Genomic DNA, 24,030 nt, shown 5'->3' with positions numbered 1-24,030 from the left:
AGGAGAAAACATAGGATAAATGCTTCAGAACATTGGCCCAAGAAAATATATTATTCCTAAGACCTCAAAAGCACAGGCAACAAAAAATAAACAAATTACATTATATTTAACTAAAACCTTTCTGCACAGCAAAGGGAATAGTCAACAGAGTGAAAATACCACCTAAAGAACCAGAGAAAATATTTATAATCTATTCATTCAACAGGGGATTAATATCCAGATACACAAGGAACTCAAACATCTCAACAGCAAAAAAAAAAAAAAAAAAAAAAAAAAAAAAAAAAAAAAAACTTTTAATGGGTGAAATATTTTGCAGAGATATTTTCAAAAAAAAAAAAAAACATACAAATAACATACAAATTACTAACAAATGCAAGAAAAAAAGTTCAACATTACTAATTACCAGAGAAATGCAAATCAAAACCACAACTGTATCATCAAACTCCAGCTAGGATGGGTAGTATAAAAATATGAAAAAATAACAAATGCTGGTGAGATGTGGAAAAACGAGAATTCGTATACTGTTGGTAGGAATTAAAATCAGTACAGACACTATGGACAGCAGGACAGAGGTTCCTCAAAAAACTACAAATAGGAGTACTGTATCATCCTGCAATCCCACTATTGTTTATCCAACGGAAATTCATATATTGAAGAGACATCTGTATCCCCCTGTTTTATTGTGGCACTATTCACAATAGCCAAGATACGGAATCAAATTAGGTGTTCAACAACAGATAAATGGATAACAAAAAGCGGTATATATACACAATAGAATATTATTCAGCCATAAGAAAGAATGAAATCCTGTTATTTTCAGAAACACGGATGGAACTGGAGGACATTATGTTAAGTGAAGTAACTCAGGAATAGAAAGTTAAATACTACATAATCTCATTCATATGTGAAAACTAACCACAACTGACCTCACAAAAGTAAAAAGTAGAATGGAAAATACTGAAAAGTGGGGTGGGTTGGAAGAAGTAGGAGACAGAGATTTTTTAAAGGATACTAAATGATGGCTAGATAGAAGGAAAAAGTTCTTGTGTTCCATACCACTGTAGGATCACTATGGTTAAGAATAATATACATTTTCAAATAGCTACAAAGATGATATTGAATATTTCTAACACAAAGAAATGATCAATGTTTGAGATGATGGATATGTTAATTACCCTAATCTGATCACTATATTCTACACGTATGGCAATATCACTATGTACCCAAAAAATATCTACAATTATTATATGTCAATTTTAAAATAAAATTAAAATAACAAAAAAGGGGCACTGTATTTTGGGTTGGCAAAGCAATTACAGTAGAGTCACATCAAACTTGCATTGAATCTATAAGTTCCATTTTATGGTATCAAAAAAATTAGAAAAATAAATAATCCAGTGCAACATCTCTTTCATAAGTGAGTACCTCAGATAAATGAAGCAATATGTTTGAAGAATTAAATGTTGTTTGTGACAGCCATGGGGAAAATATGTGAAAGATGACAAAGATTTTGAGTCAATTAGAAAAATTAAAATAAATGGTTAAATGGCCAAGTAAGTGGATGATGGTATCTTTATTGATATCCTCAAAGAAAAAAATTAACTGACCACTATATAGAAATATATTGATATTATTTAAAAAATTATAAACATCTACAATACTATTGTATATGCTAAACCATAGAATCGTATGCCTTGCATTTTGATTTTTTCTATGCATGTTTACTTTGCTTACTAACTTATATCATAGAAGATAAGATTAACCCATTCAACACCCATTAGGAAAGACGTAGGTCAACTGAACAGCTGGATTCAATGTGGGAAAAACACCCCAATCTTTCAGTACAGAAACATTTACACAACTTAAATTGAGATATCACACAGGAAAGTATTCATTGATCATAATGCTAGCAACAGATGTTGGAAATGGTGTACAGACTGTATATTTTCCAGGTTTTTTTTTTTTTTTTTTTTTTTGCTTATAAGTCTTTAATAAGAAAATGGCAAAGACAGGAGACATGTATGTGTCTGAGATGGATGAAATCAGCCTGTTGAAGTGGCCCTGCAGGTGCAGTAAAGTGGGGTGGACTTTGCAAGTCGGATATGGTTTGGCTTTGTATCCATACCCAAATCACACCTTGAATTGTAATAATCCCCACATGTCAAGGGTGGGACCAGGTGTAGATAATGGAATCATGGGGCAGTTCCCCCGTGCTATTCTCATGATAGTGAGTAAGTTCTCACGTGATTTGATGGTTTTATAAGGGGATTCCCCATTTGCTTGGCTCTCATTCTCATTCCTGCCACCCTGTGAAGAGGTGCCTTCTGCCATAATTGTAAGTTTCCTGAGGCCTCCCCAGCCATGCAGAACTGAGTCAATTAAACCTCTTTTCCTTATAAATTACTAAGTCTCAGGTATTTCTTCACAGCAGCGTGAGAACGGACTAATACAAAGCCTCTACCACAAATGGCAGAGAGCTGCTATCCAATACATCTCTCACTTAGGAGTGGGTTTGAAGCATGTGAGCAATTATTCCTGCAGAATAATGTAGCCTACAAATTTCCAGGTACTTGAGAATTCAACAACTCATAGGCCTACTAGAAGTACTTTCTATTCTCACATTACATAAGGTAGACAAACACCTCTCAGAATCCCTTCTTCCTACTATAGGCAGACATTATTATGTGTTAGATACATACAATAAAGCTGAACTGAGAACCACACTCCTGGTGCTCCAAGTAGTTTATGGTTGATAATAGCAGAAAGTGGAAACAATTGTGGATTAACTACATTGAGCCCTCATTCTCTTCTATTCAAGCTGAGCCTTTGGAGAGAGGTGGTTTTCTTCTCATTTATAAGAAGTGAGTTTTTGAAAGGACTATTAACCCTTAAATTAAAATCTAATTATCAAGATTAAATCAATACAATTCAGGTAAATTACTCTTTTTTCATCATGAGTAAGAGGAACACAAAGATATACAACCTTGAACTTTCTTCTCACTTCTGCTATTTTATCTTCCATTTCATCTGTCTTGTGTTTGGTTAGGTGGAAAACAGTACCAATGCGATAAGCCTCCCTATAGATGCTCTTGAGATGTTTCTCATTCTTTAACTTCATCATTGTCAAAGATTTTATTTCAGATTCATATTGTGATTTTTTCCTTATACTGTAAAATAAAGCAAAAAATTAATGATTATTGAGTATATAGTGAGACAAACATATTTAATAACAGCAAAAAGGAATAAGATCATATTTTATGTTGTCAAAAATACAAAATTGCGGGATAAATAGCTAAAACTTGAAGACGGAACATGTGTCCTAGGACTCCATTTATTCTGCTGCTTCTGATGGTTACCCCTAATTGTCAGGCTGTTTCCAATTTCAGAAGCATAAAAGCATCAATAAGAATGGCTTGGGGAATCCAGGTGCTTGGTTTTTTGAACATTCAAAATCCCTTTTATACTCCTTTCCATTTCAATTTGTGACTTCCATAAAGGTGTTTTACTGGAGAATATGTTCAATGGAAAAGCCTAAACAAAAACCAAAGCATATAAGACAGCAAACTTTCTCAACTTCAATATAATTGACATTTGTGGTGGCACAATTATTTTTGTAGGGGGGATGTCCTGTGCGTTGTAAGATATTTTGCAGCATCTCCTACTAGATGCCAGCAGCACTGTCTCAGTTGTAGCAGCCAAAAATGTCTCCAGTTACTGCCAAAAATCTCCTGAAGGTAAAAAATCATCCCTGTTGAGAACTACTTGAATAAAGCAATGGTTCTCAACACTAACTCCACATTATAATAACCTGCAAAGCATTTAATAAAACTTTGTGCTTCCAAAAATTCTGGATGGATTACTAGGCTTATAATAATGTACAATCAATCTGGGGTAAAGCTCCAGCGTCACTATTTTAAGCACCCCATGTGATTCTAAAATGCAACCAGAAAGCAAACTACAGATATTAACTGGAGCAGTATCTAAAGCTTGTATATATGTAAAAATCACAGGGAGAGCCTTGAAAGTCACAGATTCCTAGGCTTCACTCTCAGAATGTGGTTCAGTAGATGTGGGATGGGTCTGAGAATAGCTCCCAGGTTGATGACACTTGGTTGCAGACCACACTTCATTCAAGTAGCACTATTCAAGAGGTTGGGGTGAATACACATGATTAGCTTTCACTTCACAGAACACAGAGAAGATTGAATTAGTGTGGCCAAATCAGCTGATGATGAGCTGCACTGATCGTTCATTTTCACCTATTCCAAAATAGGATGAAAGAATGATGTAGAAATAAGAATAAACATACATTCAGGCAAGCAGGAGATGTAGCTAAGCTCACAACAAAGGTAACCATCTCTGTAGAACAGAAATGGAGTCGAAAATCAAAGCATGAATAGAGGAGAAGCAGCATAAAACAAGCTGAAGGTGTTGCACCAGATAAGTGACAACTGTGAGGTTCACTGACTCATGGAAGGGCTTTGCATGAGCTGTGCTTGATGTGGAAGGATCATTCACTGACTGGGGCTAAAGATACATAGAGAGCAAGGAGCAAAGGCATTGAGGAGAACAGATCCTGAGAGCAATAACTCAACCAAGTTGCCTATTGAATCAGTAACTGCAATAATGTTATCCCCAGTATCATCTTTGTATGATCACTAGGAATCAGAAAAGATGACCATAAATGGAAGAATTTAAAGATTGGTGAATTGGGACCAAGTAGGGTGAGGTAGAAGCAATGACATAATTTCAATGGGAAAGAGATAAACAAGAAGATGTGTGTGTATGACAGAAAGAGAGGGGTGTATGTGTATGTATGTGAGTGTGTTACATGTGTGTGTGTGTGTGAGAGAGAGAGAGAGAGAGAGACAAAGATAGAGAAAAGAGACCTGCTTATTTAGAATGGGAGGCCTCAAAAAAGACACCAAAACATATGAAGAAATATCTTGTTTCCAAAGACCTAGCAATCAGAGTGTGAACCCAACCCACTTTAGGTGATATTGATTTTATGAAACATTCTGACAAAGAACTTAAAATAAGTATATTTAAAATGCTCAAATATCTAAGTAAAGGAATCATTAATTTTGTAAAAGGAAAAGAAATTTTGACACACAGCAGAAATTAGACAAAAATAGGTAGATGGGGAAGACAATAAGTTATAAGGAATAATGAAAAGAAATATGGACAGAAATAATTAAAATAGTTTTGAAATAGAACCAAAAAACTCCAAACTGAGAAGAGTCAAAGAGAGTTTTGGATTAATAGGCAGGAATGAAGTACTAAGGTATTCACTCAAAAGGCAGCACAAAAAATGCGGAGGGGGGTGTATGTCTGCTTGCAACCACACACAATATATAGGTGTGGCATGTTTGTGTCTATACATAGTATGTGTATACTTTTGAGTCTATGTGTACTTACGTTTGTGTACACATGCATATTTGTGTTTGTGTATATATACTTTTTGTGTTTACTTGTACATATGTGTATATGTGTGTTAATCTTTGTGTATGTATGTTTATTTATGTGTGCATGTTTATACATGTATTTGTTTTGTGGAAAAAACAGTCCATGCATTACGTGGAGTGGGATGAATGTGTGGTGTGTTTGAGTATGTGTTAAGCGACATTCCCCTTGATTCACAAAAGGAACAATAATAAGATATGTTGTATAAAGACTACAGAAATTTTCTATACTCCCTATGAAGAAGAGTAGTTTAAAAATGAGAGAAATTTCTAGACTTGAGAAAAAAATAGGACCACAGACCAGATGACAAAATTAGTTGTGACTACTAAACATTATAAAAATAAAAAATCTATAGCTAAAGATATTGTGATAAAACAGTAGAATATTAAAGATATTTATTAAGGACATACAAAGTGATGTAATAAATGCCAAAAGAAAATTATTATCTTCAAATATAAGCAAAATTAAATGTGAAGCTATAGTTCCATACATTGCCAAATTATTATTCAAGATTGATGAGCTAAATTGGCGTAGCTTAAGAAAATTTACCTGAAAGCCTTTATTAAAATAACTATTAAAGAATCATTTTAGCCACTGGAAAGTGAACGAAAAGGATAAACAAGAAGACATAAAGACAAAAATGAATGAGAAATGTCAGCAAATATATGTATTGATTGTGAAAAATTATTATTTAAAAGTGAAACAAAGGCACCAGATAACGATTTTAAAATAGGACAAGTGTAAAGATGTTCAATAGTAATTTATTTTTTGCAAAATATGTGTAGTGCTCAGGAGGATAATAGAAAACTAAATAATTCCAGATTTATTTAAAATGTCTATAATTAGCTAAACATGTTTTAAAACTAGCGTCACTAATTAGGCTTATCATAATACACATGTCTAAAGTACACCTACTAATATCATCAGATTGTGTTTAAAAAATAAGATTCACTGCTGCCTAAAAAATAAAGACTGGGGACTACACCACTCAAAAATCTGAAAATAAACATTAGTGCAGCAACAGTAATATCACAAAATGTAATTTAATAAGAAAATCATGAATAAGAAACAAGGTAAAAGTAGATAATAAAACAATTCAACAAGAAATGAAATATTTATTTACTTCAATGCCTCTGACTATATATTCTCAAAATATGTAAAAAAAAAAAAAAATGCAGAATTGTAAGAAGCAATTCACAAATCAACTATCAGACTCCTATCAGTACATCACAGGACAGGAAATAGGATAGATAAGTAGCAGCTGTATATAGCAAAACTATACCTGAAAAATTTCAGTACCAAAACCCAACAAGGATCATCAAATTGAAAAGTCTTACTTAGTGCTAAGCTGAAAAAATTACACACACACATAGCTACAAACAAAACTGTGAAATTTCAGAACTCTTAAATAAGAAGAGAAAATTCTGAAGTTCCCAGAGAGAAAAGACAAATTATTTACAAAGAAATTATATTCAAAATGTCATCAGATGTCCTACCAAGCAAAACTAAATAAGAAAACAATTAAAAAAAAAAAAAACCTTCAAATTAAGGAGAAAAATTGACATTGGATTCAGAATATGACCCTGAGAAAAGCCTGGTGGAGTGGATTCAATAGAGAATTAACTGTGAGTTCATAGAAATAGATGTGTTTATTTTTTAAAGTATTGCTACAAAAAATATAGAAAGACAGAGATGAGTTACAGGACTAAGGTTTATTTTGTGTTTTCATACTTTATATAACGAACAATATTATGCAAAGCTCATGTGCTGCTACCGATGAATAATGATTCATGGGAAAAACGAGATACTCGTATTGTGCACCAGTAAGCTGGTAAGAGATTGAGATAACTCTCATTCATTATAGCTACACTCCCTATGAAGAGGATGATTAGTTTAAAATGAGGGTAATATGGGTATTAGGATTGAAGAGAGGGAGAAGATACATAATGGTCATGAGAAAAGTGGAATTGTCTAGAAATTTCTTGGTCATGCTGAACATCACTTGAGATTTATAGTCACAGAATTTAAGTTCTATTCAGAAGTAAATTTATTCTGCTGCTAATGAAGCTTAAACATGAGGGCCTCTAATTGGCCCCAGCCCCTTACAAAGTCCTTTGAGTGTCTCCCTAGCAGTGTTTTCACATGGTGATATGGTTTTATAAAGTTTGTAGAAACAAGGTATTTTAATCAAAGTTGACGAAGATCATTCTCTCTTTCTAATATAAGGTCTCCTCTGTCAAGTGGTATTCAAGTGACTGGGCATTTTGTATTCATAACACTGTTTTCTTTTATCTACTGCCCCCATATACTGTAACTTCTAGGGCCCACCAAACCCGGATCCACCCCGTGAGGCTATTTAGCACACTTGTGCTTTATTTTAGCCACATTCAGCTGCTAGGAAAAGTTCAATGAAGAAAACTGCCGGTTTAGTTAGGGACAGGGCTTTTCAAGTCATAAAAACAGTCTTGAATGTTATTTAAATATGTGCTTATTTTGATCCAAAGTAACTAGGTTTGGAAAGAAGGACAATAAGGTGGGATATATAAATGTAGTAAGGATGACAGATTGGTCATCATAGGGTCAAATATTTGTTGGAGTGGGGGTGCTAGTAGATTAAGCTAGAAAAAGAGGTGTTGGTTATCTGCGGGTGGATACTTAAAATTGAGACCATGAAGTAACTCAATTTTTGGAAATGACAAAACTGAGTAAAACTATAAGAGAAGGTAGTTGGTGTAGGATGGGAAAAAAGACTGTTGAAAATGAGAAAGCGAATAGATTGAAAGTCTAGGTTCTTTCATGGACTGTATCACCCAAATTCATATTTCAATGCCTCTGCAGAGGGAGAAAGTAGGAATAGAAAGTATAATTTATTTTTAGTATTTAACTCTTGGAAAAAAAGTTTTAAATGGGCTAACGTGGGTAAGTAGTTGATTTTAGATGATATATATATATATCATTTTAATGCGTGATTTGTATACTTTTCTCTTTTAATGTCTAAAAAAATAAAAAACAAAACAAAAGTAAAATCATTTAAAACATTGATTGAAAAGTTTGTTGTGCAATGCTGGAAAAAGAAGTATTTGACAATTCTGTGAAGCAACTCAAATTAATAGGCTGGTAAGACATAGCTAAATGGGTATGAAAAACACAGTACTCTGGATTCATTCTAGGTATTCCAGGCTATTTAACAACTTCAGTAATATTCAAATTGCTATCTCTACAAATAAATCACCACACTGTTACTTCTTAAAAAACAAACTTCATAAAATATGCCAATATATCTCTACATTGTTCAATAGCTTTTTTGCTCATTTCCTTCAATTACCAACCCCATCTTTGGCTCACTGCAATTACAATGGTATTGTCTTGCTTGAGATACAGTTGAACACTACAAATAGATATTTAGAATATTTTACAGAGCTTGAATGTAAGAAAATGACTATATAGAAATTCATACCACACAGTTAATTTCAAGCAAAATAAATCTAAGTTAATCAATTTCAAATCATTTTTAACAAGCTCATTTTCCTTGACTTAGGTTTTTGAAGCCTGCCTATCATGTGAATAAGTAATCAAGTAAAATTGTTTGCTCAAGTCAAATGTCCCAAATGTAAAGGGTCTATTTCTAATGGATGCTCATTTGTTTGAAAGACAAAATTATCAAATTATAAACTGCTTCTGCAAGGTAAATAATCATATCATCGTTGTTACAAAAAGGTCTAGCAAATATTTGTATGTATAGGATAACTGAACAAAGTCTCTTAACAAATATGGCATCTGTGCTTTAATGTTGGCATTCTGAAGGTAAACTATATATGAACAGTATATCATATATTGCAGTAATTATGTAATTTATTTAAATAGTGTAACAGTCTTGGATAGTTTTATGTTGAGATAGTTTTCTAGTGGAATTTTAGTGTATATAACAGTTCCAATTTGAGGATGTTTCATGGGGATATTCACTAGACTTATGAAATCAGTGATTTGCTTTTTAACCATTAAATTATGTTTGGACTTATGGAAAAAGAGAAACTGGCACTAAGGGGAAGGTGATTCAGATAAATGGTAGAGTTAAAAAAGATAATAAATCAAGGAGAGAGTAAGACTAACAGAGTTTTCGGAGATAAACAATGGATATAGTCAAACGTAGAGATGGAGAATTAAGTTAAACCATAAGCTTTTGTTTTTTTTGAAGTAGGTTTTGTGTCCAAAATCTTCTGTAACATGTCAGAAATAGGAATCAAGACTTAACTAACAGAAGAGAAGAGGCTGTGTTGCTAAGTGGAAAGAACATAAATTTTGGAGTTAAGTAGACCTGTATTCAAATCCTGATTGTTTCTTATGTAATCGGGAAGGAAGGTTTCATACTCAATTTCCTTATCATCTGTAAGATTAATTTAATAATACCTATCATCAAAGTTGTAATCTAGATTAAATAAATTGAGGGTAATATATACATACTGCTTACCTGCACTGAATAACACAAATGATTCAATAAACAGTTTTTTGTTAATTAAAATAGTATATAAAGACTGCATGATTCTTTATAGTGTTCTCTGCTTTAGTGAGATGACACACAAGGAGAGGGAAAAAACATAAGAAAAATAATCGTTAGTCTTGCTTTGGAACGGAAAGAGACACAAGTGGATCTGACATCAGAATATATAGCACAGAGAATAGGAGGACAGAGATACTGAAGCAAAGGAAGAACTAAGGATAAACTTATATTTAGCTATCATTCATTCATTATGTCATTTGTTCAACACCTATTGAGAAACACACACACACACACACAGATACATACAATGAACACAAGTAAGCAGCTCAGGCCAGACAGGAAGCAACAAATATGCAAACCGGCAGTAACTGTACATAGTGTGAAAAGTGCTAAAAGGGAAGTATGGAACCAAGGAAAGTTAGTTAAATGGATACTTATTGAGCATTGATTATATGTCAACAGCTGCGCTAGGTGACTGATACATGAAGATAAATGGAAACAAGTTTATACTCTCATGAAGGAAAAAGGAAACAAAAAAGATTCCAGTGCAATAATAAAGTACAGTAATGGAAGAGGCACTTAACACTGTTTTGGTTTGTAGACAGGGGAAGATGAGTTACCAAGAGGACGAGCTTCAGGGAATAGTTAATGTCTGAGCTATTGTATGAAGGGTCAATTAATCAGATTTAAAAACATGCTGAAGAAGAAGAGGAAGAGAAGAGGAGGAGCAGGTGAAATGAGGAGGAAGAAAAAGTAAATACCTATCAGAAGAATATTGGAGGCCAAACTGAAGCTGAAACAATATGAGTTCAGATGCATGAGCATTTTAATAGGCTAGAACATAAGGATGGTTAGGGTTTAGAAATAGTTTGTTTGTCACTGTTAAAACCCATGTTGACATTTGATCCCCAATGTGACAGTGTTACGGGGTGGGGCCCAGCAGGAAGAGTTTCAATCATGGTGGCAAATCCCTTATGAATGGCTTGGTGCTGCTCTCGCTATAGTGAGCTCTTGCTTTGGTGAGATTGGATTAGTTCATATGGGAATTAATTAGTTCCCATGACAGTGGGTTGTTATAAAACCAGGATGCCTCTCAAGTTTTGTGTCTTTGTACCTGTTTGCTTCCCCTTTGACCTTCTTCCGCATGTTCTGATGCAGCACGAAAGGCCTAGCCAGGATGGCGTCATGCTCTTAAACTTCCAAGCCTGCAGAATCATGGACTGAATAAACCTCTTTTCTTTATAAATTACCCAGCTTCAGGTATTCTGTTATAGTAACATAAAACAGACTAAGATCATGGAAGGAATAATAAGAGATGAGTCTGAAGTTGGGCAGGTGACAGTTTATAGTGTCCAATCTATCACTCTGGAAGCATGGACGTATCTAATAGCTGGTAGGGAACCTATGAAATGTTTTTAAGCTGCTGAAAAAAAAATAGTGTTCCCATCGTGAGACAATAGGGGCCTGGTTTATTTTATTGGTAATTGAAATAGAGAGAAAGAAAAGTACCCATAGGAGAGATATTTAAAGAAGTTAGTAAGATGCTGGCAGTGAGCTAGGAGAGAGGGGTATAGAACCATGCCCAAAACAGGTAATTTGGTGGATAACAGGGTGTAAGTTAGGGGAGAGAGCAGATACTTAAAACGTTGGTAGAGCTAGAGAATGTCGAGATTAAAGAGTCAAAAAATGTATAGTACTTGTTAAAATAAGGGGACCAGGTGAAATTTCTGGGACAGGAGATGGAGCAAGGGTATAAATGGGCTGAGATTAGTACCCTAAACTAATCAGGGACAGCAGAGATGTATCAGCCGCTCTAGGATTCCTGAAAAGAACATTTCACAGAGTTAAAGGAAGAACCAGAGGAAGCAAGAGAATGGCATCCTAAATCTCAAAAAGGGATAGCATCAAAGAGGGCATAGACACAAATGCTTGGGTAACATGTAGAAAGAAAGAGAGAAAAAATGGCCTACCACAGGACTGAAAAATAACCTTACAGATTCAGGAAGAAAGGTCTTTTTTTGCACTTAAGCAAGATTAATTTTGGTAGCATGGGATTTAAGAAGCCAGACTGCTTTAAGTCAAAACAATGATTAATAGTGAAGGAAATATTACTAATAATCTAGCAAATATTGCTAACTATGTGTAATTTTTAATAAGAATAAAAGGGAACTATTGAGTGATTTGCTGAAAGTACAAATAGGATGAAATAAAAACTTTCATTTTATATTGGAGGAGGATTAATGATGTCTACAGGCTAAAAAGATAAGGAAGGAAAAAAGATAGTGAATAAAGATGTCAAAAATGGAAGTGATACGAGTAAAACTATGTCTTGAAGAGGACAGAAGAGGTTGAGACCAACAGCACAGATGGACAGCTTGGCCTTGAACAAAAAGTATTATCCACCCCTTGGAATCTAAAGGGGAAGGAAAACTATTTGCAGATGCTGTCCCTATAGAATACATTTGTTTGACAAAAGGCATGCCACACCTGTAATTTCTCCAATTTGAGTAAACTATGGTTTAAATAAATCAAAGTTTTATTTCTTGAGTTTATGTTGTGTGGGATTTATGGTGCTGTTTGAAGCTGAAAATCTATGTTCTAAAATTTATAGATCACGTGCCATTATCTTTTTGAATACTGCTTTCCCTATTCTTTCCTTTATTTCTCATTCTATTTTCCATAACTTGAATATTTCTTCCAGATTTTCTCTTGTTTTCTCTCTGTGCCATATTCTGGGTTCTATTTTAGGTATACTGATTAATTTCCCCAGCTCTTTCTACTATTTAATTAGTAGAATCTTCAGTAGAAATGAATCCAGTTTTAATTTTAAAAGTTGTGGGGATTCTTTTTTAACTGCCTGCACTTTTTGGATAGTGTTCTATTAGTTTATTTTGTTCCCATTAACCATTTAAAACTCAGAATAAATCTCATAATTGTACTATCTGAGTTCTATTTAATTCTTTATTTGAATTTTTTGCTGATAAAATCAGAATCTTCTCATTATTTCTGATAATTCCAATTCATGTTTGAATTTTCCTTATGTGCTTTATAATTCTGTAAGTTCACTTTTAAAAGCCTTACTTTTTCAGCGAGAATCTTGTATGGCCTCAGTCTAGGGTTTATTGCTCCAGAGACTATTTGAGCAGAGCAGGATAACTTTTCTATGATTATTCCTCGGTTAGGGCCTTCTAAAAACACATGGATGGTGTAGATTAAAACATCAAGCCATTGTGAAAAGAGGCCAGACTGGGAATGTTCTCACTTGCTTTTCTTTCACCCAGGTCCCAGATGTAGACAGATACTTTCTTGCCTCGGCCTTTGCTCACGGGGAGATATTTTTCTATTCATTTAAGTGCCCTTACTTTATTCAGCTCCTTCACTTGCACAGATCCATGGCCCATGACTTATTATTTGAAGCCACTAAAATTTAATTCCCTTGTTTACCAAGTTCAACAAGGCTATTCTTCCACCCATATTTTCAGGGCAGCCAAATATCAGCTGGGAATTCAGCCTGCAGTTGTTCAATTACTCTCAGTGCATTGACCCCTGAGGATTTCCTTCACTTGCCTGGAAGCCCAGCTCTTCATTTAAAAGATGCGAGCCCCGTGCATGCCCCATTTGTAAGTGTTCTGTAGCAAAAATCTTTTCATGTTCTCCATTGTCCATATTGCACAAAATGTAAATTCTCATTGCTTCTCTGCCTACACTCTCTTTTTAAACATCTCAGACTGTCCTATTGTTTAATTTTATGACTCCAAATTTGTCTTTGGGATGCTCCTCATCACTGGGCTGTAAACCAATGTATCTAATTGTTACTTCTCATTACCATTTCAAGAGCTCATAAGAATCTGAAATTTAATACGGCCTAAGGAGACATATCTTCTCTCCTCAAATTCTCTTCATACCCTCAATAAGCTCTTGCTATTTCAGCCAATAGCCTGACCAGCTTTTCCTTCACGTCTTAAATCCCACCTACCAGAAGGTCGAGTAGGCATCCCTTCCAAAATATATCTGAATGCCTACCATTTATACTGCAAAAGCATTTATCTATATGTCTTAATTATTATAATTTGTTTGAATTACCAAAAAAAACCTCCCTTCTTAAATGCACCAAAGTCCATCCATCACTAAGCAGCCCAAGTGATCTCCCTAAAATGTAAGATTATGAAAATGCTTTAATCATACGCCACTATCATTAGCACACTTACAAGCTTTTAGTATACAAGTCCTGTCTGCCTTACCAACATTTGTCTCCGTGAATTACCCCTGTCATACAATTTTCTAGCAACGCCTGCCTCCATTCTCTTTTCAGAGCACAAGGAATTTTTATCTGTCTCAGAGCTTCCTCTTATACTTGGAATTCTCTTCCTCAGACCTGCTTAAGACTGACATGTCTTCATTCAGGTCTCAATTCCAATGTTAGTTTCTCAGAGAGGTGACACTGAATATCCTTGCTAAAGCAGAGTCCTCAACTCTGCCCTGGCCTGTCACTGTCTACCACATTATTCAATTTTATTGTCCTCACAAGAGTATCAGTGACTACATTTTTAATTATATATTCATTAGTTAACATGTTTATTATTTTCCTACACAACAATGTAAATTTAAACATTGTCATGAGCAGCTCAAACTGTCAGACACAAAGCAGGTAGGTGCTCAGGACACACAAACACACTCACACACTTGCTTTTTAAGTCTATGTTTTCTTTAAATATAAATATGTTTAGTCCTAAGTATAAACTTATAATATTAGTTCATTAATCATAGTTATAAAGTTATTAAATTGCTGTTTGAAAATATTTTAAATGAAGTAAAGATATATGAAGCTATTTCTCAGATAAAGTGCTAAAAGATAAAAATTATTAATCTCTATATTATTTTATGTATTTCATACAATGTAACAAGTTACACATAGTATACTACAAATGAATATTTTCTACTGAAAATATTATATAGCACATAATGTACAACAATGTTGCAAACACTAGGTTAGTCCTTGAGGATCCAAAAATGGGGGAAACGATGACACAGGCCCTAGGTGCAAGCAGTTACAAGGTGGTGGATTTGTAACCGTAAAAAAAGCCTGTGCAGGCCAGACGCGGTGGCTCACGCCTGTAATCCCAGCACTTTGGAAGGCTGAGGCGGGTGGATCACGAGGTCAGGAGATCGAGACCATCCTGGCTAACACGTTGAAACCCCGTCTCTACTAAAAATGCAAAAAAAAAAAAAAAAATTAGCCGGCGTTGTGGCGAGCGCCTGTAGTCCCAGTTACTCAGGAGGCTGAGGCAGGAGAATGGCGTGAACCCGGGAGGCGGAGCTTGTAGTGAGCCGAGATCGCGCCACTGCACTTCCAGCCTGGGTGACAGAGCGAGACTCCCGCTGCTCAAAAAAAAAAAAAAAAAAAAAAAAACAAAAAAAAAAAAAAAAAGCTGTGCATGTTATCTTTCTAATTTTATATGTAAAAACATCACAAGGCCATATTACTTCGAAGAGAAAAAAACTAACAAATGTAATATCTTCACAGAAAGCAGGGTAAAGGAAACGACAGAACTAAGTTTTTTTGCTTATTTGGTTTTTAATCCCAGGTAATCATAGTCACTAATAGCTAAAATGAGCTGCAGCGCAGAAGCTCCTGCTAGCTCCTTTCTTGCATTTCTTACTGTACTTACTAGGCTACTGTATTAGTCCGTTTTCACACTGCTATAAAGAACTACCTGAGACTGGGTAATTTATGAAGAAATGAGGTTTAATGGACTCACAGTTCTTCAGACTTAACAGGAAGCATGACTGCGAGGCCTCTGGAAACTTACAATCATAGCGGAAGGCAAAGGAGAAGCAAACACGTCTTAGTACGGCTGAGCAGGAGAGAGAGAGAGAATGAAGGAGGAAACGCCACACACCTTCTAAGAATCAGATCTCTTGAGAATTCACTCACTATCACAAGAACAGCAAGGGGAAGTCCGCCCCGCCATGATTCAATCACCTCCCACCAGTCCCCCTCCCAACACGTGGGGATTCAAGATGAGATTTGGATGGGGACATAGATCCAAACCCTATCAGCTACTGAAAAAACATAACTTCTATAATAATTATGTATTTTACTGGGGGCTCATTGAAGGCAGGAAGCTTTCCACATATAGTAACTTTAGAACCTACCATAATGTCTGCACACAATATGAATTCAATAAATGATTAATAAGAGATTGAACACATTTTAGTTGGACTGAATTAACAATTTATGTCATTTAATGTTTGTTTTAAAAGTAACATTTTATTGAAGTAGAACATTTATACAGAAGTGTACAAATCAGAGTATAGCTCAATCCATTTTAATATGAATACACCAGTACCACCCTCATTCAGAAAAAAAAAAAAATACATACATATATATATTACACATGACCAGCAGAATCCCAGGAGTGTGCTCTCTCAATCACTACCACCCAATAGGAACTGTAATCCTGACTCCTACAACCATTTTACCTGTTTCTGAACAAGATTATATAATATTATGTTTCTAAGATTCATTCGTGTTGTTGTGTGTAGCTGAAATCTGTTTATTCTCACTGCCGCAGAGTAGTACTTTGCATAACTATGTTACATCTTACCTATTCATTCTACTCTTTCATGATTACTATGCATTTGTTTATCCTCTTTTGTGAAGTGACTGTTTCGTTCTGCAGATTTTTATTCGATTATTTGCTTTTTCTATGTTTTAATTATTTTGTTATTTTATATTTATCATTACATTATATATATTATTTTATAATTTACTAATTTTTTTCACCAATTTTTTTGGTTTATCGATTTATCTTCTCAGATATAGCTATAACAAATATATTTTATCAGCCTGTGGTTTACCTTTTCTCTGTCTTAATGGAATGTTTATTCATCAGTTTTTTTCTCTATAATGGTATTTATTTTCCTGTTTAAGAAAACTTTACCTGACTCATTTACTGATATTTTTCTATGTTTTCTTAGAATTTTGTATTATTTAAAATTTCACATTTACAACTATGTTCCAAAAAAAATAGACTATTGTTTGTCAGATAGGTAGGGGTAAGACTTTTTTTTTCATAAGGCAATTAGGCCGTTTATTCTTTGCTGCACTACAGTGGCACACTTGTCACAAATCTAGTGAATGTATACATATAGGTCGGATTCTGGACTTTCTACTCATTTCCACTGGTCTATCTTTCTACCCTAGCACCAGTAAAGAGTCATTTTACGTATTGAGCTCTATTATTAATTTTGAAAAGTGGTATTAAAATTTGTGAAGCCTAGTTCTAAAACATTGTTAAATATTTATCCTTTAATTTTCCATATACCTTTTAATATCAGCTTTTAAGTTTACATGTATACACACATGCATATAAACACAAAATTTGATAAGAATTTTCTTAGAATTGCATGAACATCTTTGTAATAGTGAGTGCTCCAATTTATGACCAAGGAATGCCCCCCTCTATTGATTTACATCTTCTTTAATTTGCTTCAACAATATTATGTAGCCTTCTAGGTAGTATTATCAGACACCTCCTTGCTAGATTCATTCCGTGGATTTGATGTTTCAAAATTATATTGTAAGAGATATCTTTTAAATTTTATTTCTAATTGATTGCTGTTGGTATATAATGATATTTCAGTTTTCCAGCTATCTCAACCCTGAACAATACCACAGAGTTTAACAGTTATATAATCTTTTTCACACTGAAATATACCATAGAGCTATTTGTCCCCATAAAGTCATTTTTAAATTACCCTGATTATTTTATTAAATTATAAAATAAAATTACATTAGGAGTTTAGTTACAATTGCAATAAGACTTTTAATTTATTTGATTAGAACTTGACATTTTCTCATAATTGGGTCATATTCAAATGTTTGACATATCCCTCTATTTATTCATTTTTAAAATGTATTTTAATCACATTTGGTACTCTCTTCATAGAAACTTCCTACTTTCTATGTATGTATTCTTAGTTGCATTTTGGGTATAATTTTCTAATGAATGAGGTTTTCTCTTATATTTTCTAAGTAGATATTCACGATTTCATGAAAAACCAAACTATGGGTTAGTAGATGGGGGTCTATAAAGGCCATTAACTATATTTATTGATTCTGCTCTATCAGATATTGGGGAAATTTTACATTATACTGATATATGGCCAAGTGTTATAATTTTCCATAAAATTATATCTATAAAATTCAAATTTTAAGAAACAGATGAAGGAAAAATCGTGAAAATGTTTGCCTGACAATTTAAAGTACTTCTGCATTTTACATCTAACATCTATCTCTATGACCATCTTTCCACAATTTCAGACTCACAAATCAAAATGATTTCCAGATACTTACACTTGTATTGTGCCATACACAATCCCAATCAAACATAGTAATATTTACCCTCCAACCTTCCTTTTTTTCATCTACACATTTTTCATTTAATGTCTGGTACCATCATCAAACTAGTTTTTCAAACCTTAACTCATTCAAATACCACTAACATGACATATTTAAAAGGAAAGTCTGATCATAGGGCTTCTTTAGTGGACATCTATAGTCCTCAGCTGAGTCCAAATGCCTTAAAATGATTCATTATCTGGCATGATAGTTCCTTAGCCTCAGTGTGTTCTCCTGATGGCCCGTCACATAAAAATACGTATTGCATGCAAACACACACACACACACACACACACACACACACACAGGCAGACACAAGCACACAGGGTCAGATCATGCACTTTCTCTAAGCTTCAGCCACACAAAAGTGTCACTCTGTGAACCCACCACCATCTTATCTGTGCCCCAAAATATTAATAACAACAATTTTAACATTAGATCTACTATTTGTGATTGTTATTATTTGATTGATTTATCGAGCATATTTGAACATTTACTAAATGTCAGTTAAATTTAAGTCAGATTAAACTGCAAAAAATGAGAGGTGCTTAATATTCTGAACCTGAATACAGAAAGTCAGATTTTAAATTCCAGCTGTGGGACTTTAGGAAAGCCACTTTGCCCCTTAGAACTTTGAGTTCCTCATTTCTTCCTTGGAAACACACAAGAATTATTTTCAAAAAGTAGAATTCAATAGAGGATGTACAAATATTCAACCTCCCTAGTAATCAAATAAATGGAGTTCAAAACAATATTAAGAAGATAGTTTTCATTTATCATATTGGGAGAGATTTGTTACAACTATAACACTGAAGTTAGCACAGGTGTGTGAGAGGACAGGCTCATGTACTGCATAGCCTCATGAACGGGATCGTCTTTCTGGAAAATAGTTTTAGAGACGAAGTGGGAGTTTTAAAAGTATTATATGCTAATAGAGATTTCTAAACAAAATAATCCACTGCCATAATATTTACAACAAGGAGTAAGAATGAGAGCAATCTAAATAACAGCAATTATTACATAAATCATAGTTCATCCATAGAATAAACTGTTATACAGCTATTTAAAAGATGTATTTAACAGTTGTTTAATATCATGAAAAAAATCTATTATGTCATGTTGGGAATAAGATCAAAACTCACAATTATTTAGTAAGAAGGAAAAAATTCAGTAATATATTAATAGCTATATTTCTATGTATTGAAACAATGTTAGGGTCTCAATCTCCTTTTGTAATTTGTGTATTTTTCAAATTTCTTACAACAAATGTGTTACAGGCAGAGTGCTAAATAGAGAAGACATCATTGCTCTTAAGGCATTGGAACTTTTGGTTAAATGGAGCTTTGTTTAATATGGCGTAGGAAAAAAAATCATAGTTTAGAGCATATCCAAGGACACAAGTTGAAAAATAGAACCTTCCTCATAAACATAAGTTTGCAATGATTAACTCAACTTTATCCTAGGATTCAAAGATTTTCTGCAAATAGTGCTCAGAAGCAAGTGAACTACACATGGTTAAGAAAAAATAGCCAAGAATACAAGTGAAAAAGGCACTGAAGCATGAGCTAGAAGAATAAGAAGCAGAAGCAAATGACAAAGACTACAGATATTTAAATTATCAGGTGCAGATTATAACTATTCACACAATTTAAGAGATAAAAGATAAGCTTTAAATATCTGTGTCAAACAAAAAATCATAAAATGACCTAGCAGATTTGGATGAAAAGCAAATAAAACTTTAGGAAATGAAAAATTGTACTTGCATACATTTGTAATGCAATATATACTTGCCACATATATATATATAGACTTGCCAGTTTATATGTGCAAATGCTTGAAATAGATAAAATTATTTGCACATATACATAAATGTAATACATATATATAGTTACCAGTTAGAAACAAGAATATAAGAACTATTTTGACATATGAATTGGTAATTATCTCTTTGTCCTGTGTTTTAATCTTCTCTTCTTTAGGAACATGACTTAGATATATGGTAGACCTGACTCTTGTCTGCAAATCTCTTAATCTGTTTCACTTTATTTTACTGATTGTTTATTAATTCTCTGTTCTGCACCATGTAATCCACTGTTAAAATTATCCATTTAATTTTAATTCCTGGTAAAATTGGGGTAAATTAAATGATTAAATAATTAAGTAACATCTCAAGGTGTTTTCTGGGTAAGCAAGATAATACACCATGGAAAGAAATCCTTCCCAATAAATAGAGCTGCATTCCCACTGCTTGTGACAGATGTACTTGTGTTCCCAATAATTCACTACATCTATTCATTTTTTGTTATTTGTTATTTTTTTCTTTTGAGACAGAGCCTTGCTCTGTCACCCAGGCTGGAGTGCAGTGGCACCATCTCGGCTCGCTGCAAACTCCACCTCCCGGGTTCACGCCGTTCTCCTGCCTCAGCCTCCCGAGTAGCTGGGACTATAGCCATCCGCCACCATGCCTGGCTAATTTTTTTGTATTTTTAGTAGAGACGGGGTTTCACCGTGTTAGCCAGGATGGTCTCGATCTCCTGACCTCGTGATACGCCCGCCTCGGCCTCCCAAAGTGCTGGGATTACAGGCATAAGCCACTGCACCCAGTCTATTCTTGAGAGAATTAGACTTGTCATCCCACTGACATCAGACTTGGCCATGTGACTTGTTTTGTTCAAAGGAATGTGAGTGGTATTAACATGCATCACTCTCCTGTGGAAGCTACAAGAGCCATTGAGTGATCTCACTAATGTACTTTTTTCCTCTATTACTAGCTAAATTACTATGTGAATGAGAAAACAACCTTCTTATTTTGAGTCACTAAGATTTGGGGGTTGTGTGTTACTGCAGAATATTCTAATAAGTGCTAGCTCTCACACACTCTTCCTTTCCTCCAGATGAGTGTCCTTATTAGATCACCCACTCTTCAGATGTTTGTTTGCTTTTGCTCCTCTGGTTCTTTTTCTTTATAAAATAAAATGATAAAATGTAGTAATATTAGCAACTACAGTTTTAAGCTATTCTTTAAAAAATCAGCATCCTTTAAAAAAGTATGCTTCACATACAAGAAAGTTTTACAATTGCTCCATTTAATCATTTTCAAAGGTAAAATAATTCTAAGAAATTTTATCAAACTTCCAATACAATAATCAAGTATCATGGTCACCTTTTTCCCAATAGCATAGTATGTGTCAGACTCTGCTATATGATGAGGATTCAATAGCGAAGGAAAAGTAGTCATGGTCTGACCTCATGGATCTTCCCATTTTTGAGGAAGACAGAAATGAATCAAATATTCATACACAAAAAATTATGAATATGAGAAGAGATGTGAAAAAGAGAGGCATGTGTATCACATATACATATAGCAGAGGAATTGAATTTCACAGGATAGTCAGCTGTAATCTTAAGGATAAGTGGCAATCAGGTAGAAGGAAGTCATAAAAACATTCTAGGAAAATAAAGTAGCATAAAAATACCATGTATGGGCTGGAAAAAAGAGTGACAAGTGGGAGAAACTGAAGTAATACTGCTGTATTTGAACCAAGTAATAAGGGAGAACTGGGAAGAATATGAGACTGTAGAAGCGGATATGCCTATTCAAGGGACCTCACAGGATATGTAGTGGGGGTCTTTTGTCCTTTCACCCCTGTTAAAATTCATGCAGATATAGAGGGGAATTGATCATACTTATGTTAAGATAAATAAGAACAAGCCTATCAAAATGTAGATAATGGATTAGAAAGTGATTGCAGGTGGACCAGTTCTGCCAGTCACTGTGAGTTCATGCCAGACATGATGATAGCTTGTACTAGATTGTTGTTGGAGCAGTGAAGAGAATAAACTGAAAATACTGTAATATTAGCAAATATTAGTATGTGGAATAGTTCTTGTTGATACATTAAATATGAGAGTTGAAATAGAGGAGTCAAGAAAACTCGTATGTTTCCGAACCAAGAATACTAGTATAGTATTTGGGGGAAAATTGAGAGTGGACTGAAAGAGATCACGAGCTTGATAAGACATACATAAGATCCTCCATATCTGCAAGTTTTGATTCCTGCAGGTTTAGTTACCTGTGGTCAACTGTAGTCTGAAAAGATTAAATGGCAAATTCCAGATATAGACAATTCATAAGTTTTAAATTGTACGCTGTTCTAAGTAGCATGATGAAATCTCATGCTCTCTTGCCCCAGATGTGAATAATCCCTTTGTCCAGCATATCCATGCTGTGTATGCTACCTGTTAGTCACTTAGTAGCCAGCTCAGGTATCAAACTGAAAAATTGTAGTACATATGGGGTTTGGTACTATCTGTGGTTTCAGGCATTCACTATGTGTCTTGGAACATATCTCCCATGGTTGGGGGGCGGGTACTGTATTTTAAGTTTAAAGTATTTTTGAGTATAAGAGGATATGTCAAAAAGAGGTGAGATGAGGGTGTATAAAATTTCTTATAAGATAACTTTTTACAGTTATTTTGACTTTTCAAAGGGGACCCAGAGTGATTAAAAGCAGCATTTTGAATAGAACTTAAATTTTAAGCTAATGATAAACAAAAACACCACCATATCACTCCAGGGACATAAACTGGAGAGATTTATTATATTTAATATATTGTATCACGGTATATAAGAAAAAAACGTATTTGCAAATTTACCTTTCATTGATTTGTTCTGTTACTTTGTTAATATCATTCCCAAGTTTTTTATTGTCTTCCATCAGTTTTGTACATGCCAAAGAAATAGCTGAAAAATCTTTTGCAACATCAGAAAGCTCGATATCCCATGTTTTTTTCTTTAAGAAGAGAATAAAAGAATCATTCATACATGTCTAATTATCAAAAGGCAAAAGGTATAATAATGAAATAACTTTTAGATATATGAGTTAATATTTGGAAATACAGAATAGTGTTCTAAGTGGAAAGCAGGAAAAAATCAACTTACTGCCGCATAAAAATTATTAACTGCTTCCTGATACTGATTTTCATGACTTTTTTGCTTCCAGATTAGTTGGTCATAAACTCTTCTCAAATCTTCCAGCTAAGAAAGAAGATATACAGAATAAAGTGAATTGTGTAGCTTTTCATCCTTCCATAAGGTAAAAAATAAATTAACCATGATAAAGTAGAATTTGTTTCAGTTACATAAAAATTGAAAAACAATAGAAAATTCAGAATCATAATTCATCACATCAACAAGTTAAAGGAGAAAATAAGTATGCAAACACTTTGCAAAACAGTCATTTAATAAATTCACTCACTATCTAGTTTTCATATCTTAAAAAAACTAGTACAAGAAAAAATTATTCAAATATAATATAAAGAAAAAATAGCAAATGCCAAAATAAATTATAAAATACTGAAGTATCCTCATTAGACTCAAGAGTAAGACTATATTATCTCTTTTATCACCATTATTATTAATCACGCTTTGGGAAAGACTAAGTAAACATAATTACATAATAAAATCAAATATTAATATTATAATATTGAAAATGAATAGGTAATATAGCTTCAACTTTCAATAACATGATTAAATACCTAGAAAAATAGAAGAATTATATTTAAAACAACAATAAACAATTTTGGTAAAATGGCTGGGATATAAGGATTAGGAAATGAATAGCTTTTATCTGTAAGAGTAATAATCTGTTTTTAAAATATAGAA

General features: G+C 33.8%; 1 protein-coding gene across 1 annotated transcript in view; it reads right to left on the bottom strand.

Moving 5' to 3' along the window:
* CCDC178 (coiled-coil domain containing 178) overlaps positions 1-24,030 on the bottom strand; it is a 528,736-nt gene that overhangs the window by 332,890 nt on the left and 171,816 nt on the right. The window contains exons 14-16 of the mRNA XM_017873932.1: positions 23,308-23,403; positions 23,022-23,158; positions 2,984-3,167 (exon numbers count right to left, since the gene is read on the bottom strand). Of these exons, the coding sequence (XP_017729421.1) occupies positions 2,984-3,167; positions 23,022-23,158; positions 23,308-23,403 (417 nt within the window). The remainder of the gene's footprint in view (positions 1-2,983; positions 3,168-23,021; positions 23,159-23,307; positions 23,404-24,030) is intronic.

This window comes from Rhinopithecus bieti, unplaced genomic scaffold (assembly GCF_001698545.2).
Source record: "Rhinopithecus bieti isolate Rb0 unplaced genomic scaffold, ASM169854v2 scaffold_5260, whole genome shotgun sequence".
Taxonomy (NCBI): Eukaryota; Metazoa; Chordata; class Mammalia; order Primates; family Cercopithecidae; genus Rhinopithecus; species Rhinopithecus bieti.
Note: the sequence above shows the minus strand (reverse complement) of the source record. Positions and strands in the feature narration are given on the sequence as shown.